The sequence below is a fragment of the Grus americana genome, chromosome 2 (assembly GCF_028858705.1).
Source record: "Grus americana isolate bGruAme1 chromosome 2, bGruAme1.mat, whole genome shotgun sequence".
NCBI lineage: Eukaryota > Metazoa > Chordata > Aves > Gruiformes > Gruidae > Grus > Grus americana.
Window position 1 is genome coordinate 81,567,369 of NC_072853.1, and position 12,649 is coordinate 81,580,017.

Consider the following 12,649-nt stretch of genomic DNA (forward strand, 5'->3'; position numbering starts at 1 on the left):
GAATTGGCTGTGTTGAGCTGGTACTTCATTTTGTGTTACTTCCACCTTAGAAAACTGGTTGGGTGTGGGTTTTTTTTTCTTTTTCTGTCTAGTATGTTCAGTATTGGGAAGGTGTTTCCAGTGGAGATTTCCAAATCAAGAGAACCACTGTGGTGCTAGCTGTGTACACCAAGAATAATCTGCTAATTTCTTGAAGCAAGTAGTAAGGAAAGTAGCACGTGCAATGTTAAAAATAGTAGATAAGATGTTAATTACAGCAAATGTGAAATTTGAAATGTGAAAAACCTCTGACAGTCTTAAAATGAACAGAATTCTGAGTTTGACCTTAGATAGCAGAAACATACTAGGAGATCTAGTTCCTGGCTAGTTTGTACATTAACACCAAAAAAGAGGGTGTTTAATTTAAAAAAAAAAAAAAAAAAAAAGTTACTGGCTGTTGCACTCAATTGTTGAAAGTAGCCCTTCTAATGTAAAACATGCTAATAAAAGTGTAATTTTATGCGTAAGAATTGACGAGCTTACCAAGTAGATAATATATGCCAGCCTTTCACATAAGGAAAGGAGCTGGCTGTGACAATTCTGATATGAAGCAATAAAGCAGACTTGCAATAGCAATGTGGGGTTTGTGCTGCTGGGCTGTGAAAGGTCAAAATTGAACATAATGTATCTGGTAGAGTGATACTGCTGACACTCATATGGGGACAGTTTTGGGACCTGAAAAACACTCCTGATCGCTTGCAAGCCAGAGATGACTAAAACATACTTGTAGTAGTTTTGTTCCAAAACATACATTTATATAGGTCTTACTGACCTTGAGTGTCTTCTCTGTCCATTCTGGATAAATGTGCTGCTCCTCCTTCTGATCCGCCTTCCTCAGAGACTCCATCCCAGTTTTTGTTGTAACAGTCACATGTTTCAGCCTTGACTAACGAAGGGCAGGCCAAGAATCCTGATTTCACTGGGTGATTCCCTTGTGGCTTTTGGAGGTGGCTCTGGTGTAAAATGGGTTTTTTTGGGAGAGAGTATTTCCGCATTTTAACTACCCCCTTCTGAATGTTATGTTAGCACCAACTGGTGGACATCAGAAAAGTGAGTGTGTGCAAAGTAGGTAAAGGGGTGGGAGGGTAAGAACTGGATACTAATATTGGAAAGACTGGTAAAAATGAGCACATTGAATCTGCAAAAGATCAGGTTGTTTATTTCTGCAAGCAGCATATACAAACCACCTATTTTACAGCCATGAACAATTAATTTGTCAAGATGAAGCTATCTTTTCATAGTAGTTTCTTCTATAATGTGTTCATTATTGGTGCTAGAAGTATAAGCTTTTTTCTAGTTCTAATACTGGGCATAAGGATGGTTCTGCTTGAGACTGCAGTTATTGCTTATTTGCATCATTAAAGCAACTTGCTGTAGTGGAGGATAATATTATTCACCCTTTCATTGAAAAGTATGGAGCCTCTTAAGCTCCTGCGTATTACTGAACTACTGGAGTGAATTCCATGTGCTTTCATGATTAGTAAAAGAGTCCTTAGTTGGTATGGTGGTTTCTGAAACTCTTACCTCTACCAGGAAGAGGAAGCAAATGCATCAGTTAAGATTGCTAAATGGCTAATATCAGTGCCAGCTAGTGGTATTGACCTTTGGTCAAAGTGGTGTGCAAAAGCTATCACTGATGGGCAAGAGTATACATTTCACTTAAAGGCAGCAATGTTTTTCTAATTGACTGGTTTATGTTGTGATCTACTTGGACTTCTGCAAAGCATTTGACACTGTCCTGCATGACATCCTTGTCTTTACATTGAAGACATGGATTTGATGGATGGACCACTCGGTGGATATGGAATTGGCAGGATGGTCACACTCAAAGAGTTGTGGTCGATGGCTCAATGTCCAAGTGGAGACCAGTGATGAGTGGCGTTCCTCAGGAGTTGGTATTGGGACCGGCACTGTTTAACATCTTTGTCGGTGACGTGGACAGTGGGATCGAGTGCACCCTCAGCAGGTTTGCTGGCAACACCAAGCTGTGTGGTGTGGTTGACACACTGGAGGGAAGGGATGCCATCCAGAGGGACCTTGACAGGCTTGAGAGGTGGGCCCATGTGAACTTCATGAAGTTCAACAAGGCCAAGTGCAAGGTCCTGCACACGGGTCGGGGCAATCCCAAGCACAACTACAGGCTGGGCAGAGATTGGGTCGAGAGCAGCCCTGCAGAGAAGGACTTGGGGGTGTTGGTGGATGAGAAGCTCAACATGAGCCGGCAGTGTGTGCTTGCAGCCCAGAAAGCCAGCGGTATCCTGGGCTGCATCAAAAGAAGTGTGAACAGCAGGTCAGGGGAGGCAATTCTCCCCCTCCACTCTTGTGAGACCCCACCTGGAGTACTGCGTTCAGGCCCCCCACGTACAAAGGACATGGAGCCATTGGAGCAAGTCCAGAGGAGGGCCATGAAGGTGCTCAGAGGGCTGGAGCACCTCTCCTATGAGGACAGGCTGAGAGAGTTGGGATTGTTCAGCCTGGAGAAAAGAAGGCTCCAGGGAGACCTTATAGCAGCCTTCTAGAACCTAAAGAGGACTTACAAATAATCAGGAGAAGGACTGTTTACAAGGGCATGTAGTGACAGGACAAGGGGTGATGGCTTTAAACTGAAGGAGGGTAGATTTAGGTCAGATATTAGGAAGACTTTCTTCACTGTGAGGGTGGTGAGGCACTGGAACAGGTTGCCCAGAGAAGCTGTGGACGCCCCATCCCTGGAAGTGTTCAAGGCCAGGTTGGATGGGGCTTTGGGCAACGTGGTCTAGTGGAGGGTGTCCCTGCTCATGGCAGGGGGGTTGGAACTAAGATGGTCTTTAAGGTCCCTTCCAACCCAAACCAGTTTATGATGCTGTGATCTGTGTCCTGGATTTCTATGACAGTTTCTTCTCCTGAGAAGTTACTGAGCATTATTTGGAGCAAAAATCATTCTCCCTGGGGTGCTTTCTGCTTTTCATCCCATGCTTTCTGGGACAGATTTTGCTGTTGATTTCATTTGTTAATTTATAACTGTTAGTAGTCTCCAGAGTCCAGTCTAATTCTCTCATCCAAACATGTTTCTCTTTAGTTCTTTTTATAATAATAAGAGCAATGTAGTCTCCTGAAACTAGTCAAAAAGCATTGGTAATAAAAATTTTACAGATAACTGAGGCCATGTTTAGCTCCTCACTCTATCTTCTCTGATCAATACTTTCCCTTGAAAGAAGCAAATGAAAACATACATTGACCTAAAACAATAATATTCTTTTGGCAGTACTTACTAGGAAAAACGAACATTGCATAAGTTGAAGTACTTGCCACAGAGATTTAGTGAAGTGTTGGTGATTTGAGATGGCTTTATTATGTGGCATTATGGGATCCTTTGTTGTTTTGACGATGTCCAGTAAGAGAGAGTTTGCAAACCAAAAAGGATTCTAACAGTCCAGATAAATGAGAAAATAACACCACGTGGTTTCATTTTGTCTACTAAAGAAAGCATGGGTGTTTTGTGTGGAAATGGTGTGTGAGATTACCCATGTATTGAATGTAGCCATGAGTGATGTTGCAGGAATGGTTCTCAAGTCTGTTTGAAAGAAAAAAAAAAAGTCTTTAGTTACAGTAAGTGTCAAATGCTTTTAGTACAGGAAAAGGGGAAAAAAACCCTCACCTGACTTCAGGAATCAAAGTAAAGGACACTAGTAGATAAGGAGAGATAAGGTACAGGTTTCTGACAGGTATTTTCAAACTTAAACAAAACATTTAGGTTTTAAAGAAAAAAGAAGGCTGAAGATAAATGTTACACTACTACATACATACTCTATAAAAATGGTAAGCTGACTTAAGAAAATTGCTTATATGCAGTTGTCTTTTAATTCTGAATAGCATTTGTGAGCCTCTGAGTATTTTCCAAAGAATTAAATACCATATGCATGCTAGCTAATGAATGAATGAAGATATGGCTAAGATGTATTAGTTTGGAGAGAGACCAGATGTTTTTGTTCGTTCACTCATCAGAAACTTGGTATGTGTGCAGTAATCCTTTGTGTTAACTGGCAGGAACTAATTACAGTTTTTGCTATTTATAAAGCTGTCAGCCCAGTCATTGTGGTAGAAGTTTTGATGTCCTTAAAATGTCTTTCCTTACTTTTTCAGCTGTAAAATTTACAATACACAATTATGTCAATCTGATATTTTGAGGAGATGCTTCTCCAGAATTGGGGCAAAATCCTTCATGTTCTCTGAATGCAGACATTGTCATTTATCTAATGATTTCAACTCAATTTTATTGTGTTAGTTAAAAATTCTACTACTGAATCTTTCTTCTTGACTTAATATGTAGCAAGAGAAGGAACTTCTCATCTAAAATAAAACTTCACTGTTTTATTCACCAGCATTGTTGGAGAATGTGCAAACTCCATTAGTGTTACATTACAGAAAAATGTCAGCTGAAGGCATAAATGGATTACAGAGAGACCCTCACAAAGAGTTGAGTCACTTGGATCAGATTACTGTCAAATTGATGAATGTGTAGAAATCTGGTTGTCCTTGGTAGGCTTCAAAATAAACATACAATCTTAAATCATACAATTTAGCTAGTTTAAGCTAGTTATTGCCTTCAGAAAAGTCAATGAGATGTAATTAATGTCTTTCAATAGCAATACTGTGTTTTAATCCGACAGTACAGTTTCTTATAAGCAGTCCCTTTACAGCTTCTTATTTTCTTGAATAGTTGTCTTTTTGTTGCAACATTCAGTACATCCATTCAGAGTTTGTGTGTGTCTCTTCTGTACCACAGGTGTTGGATTGGATTGAAAACCATGGAGAAGCTTTTCTTAGCAAACATACTGGAGTGGGAAAATCTCTGCATCGGGCTAGAGCTTTGCAGAAACGCCATGAAGACTTTGAAGAGGTTGCGCAGGTAAAAACAATCACATGACTGACTGTACACCTGTCATGGAAATACAGGAAAAAATCCTGCTCTGGCACTGACAGGCTGGGCAAAGGGAGCTCCACTACAAAAAATTCAGTTCCAAGAATGGACTATTTTGTTTCTGTTGCAAGCTTTTATTTCATTTCTTCTTTGCACTCCAGCTTCAATAAGAAAAAGACAAACTTCCACAGTCCTACAAAGGGTGGGAGCCTTGAAACTCAACAGAGCTGCTGCTGTTACTGCTAATTATTATTATTATTATTATTATTATTTTCAAAAGCATGCTTTCAAATGTTGAGTCACATTAGAATGAAAGCTCTCCTTTTAAAGTAACTCGATTCCATGGGATTCTAGGATTTAAACTTTTGTGTGGCCTGTAAGAGAGGCTGGAGATGAATTGAAAGCACTGCTACCTGACTTTAGGCTTGAGGAGCTCCCTAATCCCCACAACAGTCTGATGGAGGGGGAAGGGGTGAACTCCAGAGAAGCCACGTGAGCCAGCATACTGGCCAACCTGGCTTTGGGTTTTTTCTTTAAATACAATTGAGTTTGTATATGCCCTCTTGTTCTGAATCACTGATACCAGTGCTTTTTCCACAGGAAGACTCTAGTTTTAGGCTTAAGTGGAACTGATGATAGAACTTCAGAACACACTTTTCTGTGAAAAAAAGTCAAGCCAAAAGTAACAGAGATACTAAGGAATACAGGGAGCATAACAAAAGGAAGTTGGTTTGCCTGGCAGCCTTGAAAAGAGGGCCGTGAGGTGACTAAAACCCATGAGAAGCTGAAGGCTAGAATCCTCCCCATTAGTATCATATGCTGTCTGTCCAATCTTTAATGTTTGGTAAGAGTAAACATCTCTAAGATTCATCAAGAAAAATCTCATTAAGGTAGGGCTGAAACAGTGGTCCTTCAGTCAAAACAGAACAAGCATTATTAGAAAATTCTGAAGTGACATGGAGGAGCTCAGCAGTGACACCTACTATGGCGGATGCATCAGAAGTGTGTTTACAGATTGCCTGTTTAATGGATGATTAAGCTCTTAATAAAATTTTATTGTAAATGCGGTCTTAGAGCACTCCAGTGACTGAGTACTTGAAATAGCATGAGAAAGCTTCCTCAATATTGATTTCCTATAAAATTTTCCAAAATAATAAATGTTGTTAGTTTTCTCTAAACATGTGCTGGATTTTCCCTATGCATGCCTAATACTTAATTTTTAGTAAAATCTGTAATATTTTCCATGTGGAAATACTTATTTTTTTGGGTCAGACAAGCAAGAATCTATTTCTGTAAGATACTTAACAAAACCTGAATGATCTCATACTTAATACTGTGTTGTTTGAGCAAAGAAGAAAAAAAAAAAAAAAGTTTGAGTAACCAAAGGGGATAAAGCATGTAGAGCTGTTAGTGGGATGTAAACTGTTAAAAAAGCATCTTGTTAGTTTGCATTATACTTTAAAGTAGAAAGTTGTAAAGCAAATACTTAGCAAAAACTTCCTAAAACTTAATGTTACTGGAGTTTAAAATAGGGGATGGGTGGAATTTCTATTTTTGGAGATACTGAAAACTTAGACTGGTGAAAGAACTTAAATACACTACAGGGGACTATCTTCTACTGACAGAAGGATGGACAAAATGATCTAATAAGTATTTTTTTCATCTCTAACTCTGACTGCCAAGAGAGGCACACCTTCTGAGTTGTTCCTTTTGCTTGCTCTAAAACTGAATGTAAGTAGGCCCCAAAAGGCATTCCTGTTATTGGTGTTCTAAGGAAGATTATGTTCAAGTATAAAACAGCAATCTGCAGTCCTTGTTAAAGCATGAATAACTTTTGGCTGATTTATCCTCTACCTACATTTCTGGTTGGTCCAGGTCTTTGGTGGGTTTGTTTGGTGGTGGTGGGGGGGTTTGTTGTTTGGGGGTTTTCTTCTTGTTGTTTTTTGTTGTGTTTCATTTTGGTGGGGGTTTTTTTGGGTTTCTTTGTCTTTTGTTTGTTTTTTTTTTTTTAATAGGACCCAAGGCATAATCGGGGATTTTCAGTCAGCTCTAGTCAGAAGTTAAGAGGAGGCAGTGTCAAGTGAACTGTCAGTGGCATGGCGATGTTTTATCAAATGCAGGGAGCCGGCAGTAATGTTGAAATGTTCCTGATTGAAGGCTAACTCCTGATTTCGAGGGAAGCCAAAATTATTTCTTTTTTCTTCCCTTCTGCTTCCTCTCTCATTCTTCTTAACGTGAATGAGGTGCCAATTCCTCAGCAGCATTCAAAGACATTAAAATAAGCTGTGTCAAATAGAAAAGATGTTCCAAAATCAACGGGCTGTGGGCTCACAAATTAGTCACTTTAAAATTCTTGTGAAATGAAGGCTTGTTTCTCTTTATTTGGCACTTTGTTACCACTACAGAAACACTGGATAGTCAAAGCTCAGCTGACTAATAATCCTCCCTAAATTCGGTTGTATTGACATTTGTGCTACACATACACACTTCAGCTTGCACCCGCTATTGTGAAATTGTGTTGCTCTTTTCATGTGAAGACTACCAGTTCACTTTCTACTTACTGTTTTATTTTTTAAATTTTTTTCCCTCTTCCCATGATCATCTGTGTATCCATGAGACCATTTAGTCAAAGTGTCAAGACTCCAAATTTTGACATAACTGATTCACTTATGAGCGTGGATTTTCAGCTTAGAAACACTGGATGCAGATCAATAGTGCGGTTGTACTTCCCCATGCATTTTTGTATAAAATTCTAAGTCAGCTTCTCCTGTTTCAGCTATGATTGATGTCTGCTTTTTGACAGTAGCCTATGTTCAAAATACATGAAAGGTGTATGGCAAGAATTAGTTAGAGGGATCTTTTTCCACAGGTAAGTTTTTTTTTCTCCCATGTGCAGACTGCATCTGAGTAAAGAACTCCAGTCTTCTTGGTGCAAGAAATGCACAAGAAAGATTCTTCCAAACCTCGTTTGAATACACCTATTGTTTCCCTACCACCACCAATTCCTACCTCCTTTAAGGCTGTAAAAAAAAGATTATGTATTTGAACTGCTTCTTAACTTTACTCACGAATGGCTGTAATACATCAAAGTACAGGTCCATGTTTTACCATATCTTGTGGCCATCACTAGATGCACAAAGGAAAGGGACTGTATGCTTAAAAAGTTACCACTACCCTCCTGGCATATTTGATGTCTGGAACTGAAGGATGCATCAGAACCAGTGTTCTAATAGTCACTGATGGACTTTTCTCCCCTTAATTAGGCTAGCTACTTTTTGAACCTATTTATGCTCTTGAAATGTATGCCAGATCCTGTGGCAATGAGTTATGCAATTTAATTGCTCCTTAGATGAAAAGTACTTCTGCTTTTTCATTTTAAGTGTGTTGTCTGATGCTTAAACATGATAACATCCGCTGTATTTAATGAGTAATCTATCTTAATTTTCTCTGCCTTTAATGATTTGTGTACCTCTCTTAATCTTCCTCCATCCATGTGTGTCTCTCTCTTCCCCCTCCATAGTGCAATAAACTCCAGTTTGTATGAAATTCATTCCATACCACCACTCATTTCTGTTCCTGTATTTATTGTCAGTACTACTCGTTTCTGCAGTAGTCTCTTAAATTTTACCTTTGACTTTTCTATGATGTGTCACTTGATATGTTTTCTAAAAATATGGTGATTGTTTTTTCTGAAGAATACATAGAGAAGGTTTCTGAACAGGAAGACTAGAAAACCGATGGGATATGTTGTTGGGGAAGGTGGTGAACTCTCTGTTATGGACAGTCTTTCAGCATTTTGGAGAAGAATGCCTATTAAAGACTTGAGTATAGTTGATCACACCTTGGAGCACAGAAGGATGGACTAGAGGACCTCTTAAAGCTCTTACCAGGCTGATTCTTTTCCCCTGGGATTTGGGAAGGGCATGCTAGTGGAGAAATTCTGAGGAAGTGTTAATCCATTTCAAAACTGTTGAATTTGTCACCATGAAGGCTCCTTTGTCAATTTAGGAAACTGGCATAAACAGCTTCAAGAGAGAACTACTGCTCTTTCTGCTTAACTTCTGTTTTCTAACTCGTGGCTGCCCCTTGGAACCAACGTTTTCAAATCTTCACGTTACTCCTTTTTTTCCCTCCAAGCATTGTTTAGAAGTGAGCAGAGAGTTGGGAAAGGCAGTAGTTAGTACAGCACGCCCATTTGCTGCGATTTGTATTCCAAAGGGCAGTTACTATTTGCCGAGATAAATATTTATGTTATATTTAAGTTCTACTTGGAAGAGAAATTTTAGTGATAAGGCATGTGTCTGCTGTTAAGGTTTGAGAATTGCAACCCCTTTTGAAGCAGCATCTAGGTTGTGATCACTTCTAAGTACAGGCAGTTCACCATCCAGTTTACAGAAAGAGCAGTCTGATGTGCCTGGGCCTGTGTTGCATGGAAGATACTCTTGGAATTCATAAACAATGCTTCACATGTGAGATAAAGTTTTCATTAAAATGGGAAACTTCTGTTTCAGCCATCTGCAGCTGGGTGTGGCCCTCTGGGTTGATGAAGTGGTTGTTGTTTGAGGAGTGCCTTGAGGCTCTTCAGCCTTGCCCCTTGAACACGTGTGAGCTGGGACCGTGGAAGTCAAAACACCAAAGCAGAGATTGGAGTGTGTTCTGGGCCAACACGGCGTGAGCCAACGATCTGGAGCGTTGAGTAGTGCGCTCCCCGCTAAAAAGGGCAGGCTTATGTTAGTCTCTGCAGGCTTTCACAGGGAAACTGGGGAGGTGTTCTCCACCTCTCTGTGCAATTAAAAAGCTGAAAGTTGAGGAGGGGCTAAGGTGCACATAGTCAAAATCAAGGAGCAGCATGGATTGAATTCCTTACATAAATAGATCATAATAAATGAAGGAGGAGCTCCCCCCAAATACATGAAAGCTGCACTGAGTCATGTAATCTGTCCTGGGCTTGCCTGGTAATTTTGAGACCCTGGAGGAGAGCTCTTAATTCCTGCCCTTTAGTTGAGTTTTAGGGCCAGGCCTGGATTTAACTTTTGTGGATATTATGTTAATTAGAGGTGTGATACTATATTTATGGCAAAGAAGAGCACATTTACATAGGCTTAATTTATCTTGGCGAGCAATGTGTTTAACCTGATGTAATTGAGCTTGGGAGAAGATGGAAGGGCAGAAAGGAAAAGAGAAAGGTGTAGTTCATATTGTCAAGAATTTTAATTTTTTTTATAGTCTGTGGTACAAACTTATCAGGAGACCTAATGTGGCATCATAAACAAAGTTTCTTTAGTGTAGACTTGGCTTCAATCTGTTTTCTCCAGAGGTTAACATATTTTTATGCTTTCTCGATGAGGCTGTTTTGAGAACTATTCTAAGGCATAAAAACACAAGGTTATGCTCAAAAAGAGCACCCAAATTATAGCAAATGTTTAGAATCCGTCCTGCTTTGAATTAATGAGAGATACATAGATGCAAGCTGCAAGTTCTGAGCTTTAGGAGTTGTTAAACATGTCTCTCTTCTCTGGACCATAGTGCTGTCAGCACAACAGGTACCAGAGCTCCCATTCCGTGTTCTGCTTTGACCCAAGTATCTTATAGGACTGCTGATCTGCATTTATTAATCCTATGATGTATTGGGACAATATTCCACTCTGACACTCAGCCATAGCTGACTTCCAAAGTCTTCCTCTGTTGCTGCTGTTTCACAAATGTGAAATTCACCTGTCACGTGAATTTTGGATACCTCACTTCTGTAAGGATGGAGAGAAATTTTCTCCTTCCACCTTCCTGCTGGATGTGTGAATTTGATGTTAAGCATCTCTACCAGCAGCTAGGACTTTCTCAACTCTAATAATACACATTTGAAAAGTCTTCTGGCCGTGACTGTAGTGATTTTTTCAGTATTGAAACAGGCCAGTTTGCAAGTAATTAGACATTTAGGCTGATCTTTATTCTAGTTGTGAATATAAAATACTAATTCCAAGGAAGAATAAATAGGCTCCCTGGTTTTGGATCGAGGAGATATTTGAATAGAATTAAATAAGGAGCTAAGGAATTAATTTATTCACAGTTAAACAAAAAGTATCTAGAAATATAACAAAATCTTTAGTAAGATTATATTCCACTACGTTTAAAAAAAGAAGAAAGAAAAATACATTCCAGGGGCCTTTTTGTTTTCATTAGTGGAGTGGCTTTAAAATATACTGACTGAATTTTCTTTCATTTAATCCTGTGAAACTAACTTATTTCTCTACAGAACACATACACCAATGCAGATAAGCTCCTAGAAGCAGCTGAACAGCTCGCTCAGACTGGGGAGTGTGACCCGGAGGAAATTTATCAAGCTGCCCATCAGCTCGAAGACCGGATACAGGATTTTGTTAGGCGTGTGGAGCAACGCAAGATCCTGCTGGACATGTCTGTGTCCTTTCACACTCATGTTAAAGAGGTAAAACTGCTGCTAAGTCGCGGTCATAACTTTAAACCTTAAAACTGATATTGTCCAATGTTACTTTCATTGTTAGAACCTTACTGTAAGAAGTCATGAAACCCCTGTTGTATGATGAGTTTTGGTTTGTAATTCACTGCAGATTGGGGGCTGGGGTAGCGTAGTCGTTTTGTTTATGGATTTTGTTAATTTTTTATTTTTATTTTTTACTTTCACAAGCAGCTTCTGCCTTCTTTGTGCAAGTACACATGGTTGTTCAGTCATGGGGAAGGGGGGAGGGTCAGATCAAGGAACTGATACAGCTAAAAGACAGCATTGCTGGGGGAGAGAGATACCGTGCACTTCGCTTTTGTTGGTTTTGTGGGGGTTTTTTTGGGTTTTGGTTTTGTTTTTTTTTTTTTTTCCCAGCCAGCTCTCCAGTGCAGTTAACTGAGTTGTCAGACACATGGTTAGACTGACACGGTTCAGGATACTAAAACTCATGGCAGAAGCACAAGGCTACTTAAGGCACCCCTGCTACCCAGAGAGGTTTTGTTTTCTTTCTCTGTTTTACACATTGCATTTTGATCTTGTATATTGATGGTTCTTCACAACCTAAAGATCTTATCTGATAATGAGAATGGTTTGCCTCATATTTGCGATTTTTAGTCTCTTTCAAAGGTTGAACTGGTACACTGGAAAAAAGACAATTAAGTGAAACACAATTTTTAGCCTGATCAGTTTTCCGCTCCGATTCAGAACACAGATTGTATGAAATTATAAGTTCACGGGAGAGGGTGGAATAGGCTAGAGCAAGAATAAGGACTGCAGTAAGGGGTTTTGGTTAAAGGTAGTGGCAGATTTTGACAACTGTAGATTACTTGTTTTCTGCTTAAAGCTCGTGTTAAATCTTCTTACTGCTCAAACTACGTGAAAATATGAAAGGCTTCCGGATCACAGCATGTCAGATTATGTCTTCCTTCCCTTCACTCTATATTGAGAAATGGTCTGTTCAGTGGGGAAGTATAGTATTCAAAGTAGCTTCTTCAGCAAAACCTTGTAGAGGATAAGGGTGGGAGTTTTTTGTATGTGAAACATCTGCTTTGCACTTGAAACAAATGCACAAGCCAGTTGGTCTTTGAAGGAGGTCAGGATTGAATTACTTCTTAGCTCTAGACATGAGTACATAGCTCCCCCATCAGTTTTCTTGTAGATGCTTCCTTGCAGATATTCTCCCAGGACTCTGCTTGTTTAAGCAAAACATAAATGCTGTATCGTAAGACAGAGAC

At 39.6% G+C, this 12,649-nt stretch overlaps 1 protein-coding gene across 3 annotated transcripts in view; it reads left to right on the top strand.

Moving 5' to 3' along the window:
- The window catches only part of TRIO (trio Rho guanine nucleotide exchange factor), a 255,922-nt gene that overhangs the window by 108,068 nt on the left and 135,205 nt on the right, over positions 1-12,649 (top strand). For all 3 annotated transcript variants that reach the window (XM_054814119.1, XM_054814117.1, XM_054814118.1), the window contains exons 10-11: positions 4,805-4,927; positions 11,190-11,381. In XM_054814119.1, coding sequence (XP_054670094.1) covers positions 4,805-4,927; positions 11,190-11,381 — 315 coding nt within the window. The remainder of the gene's footprint in view (positions 1-4,804; positions 4,928-11,189; positions 11,382-12,649) is intronic.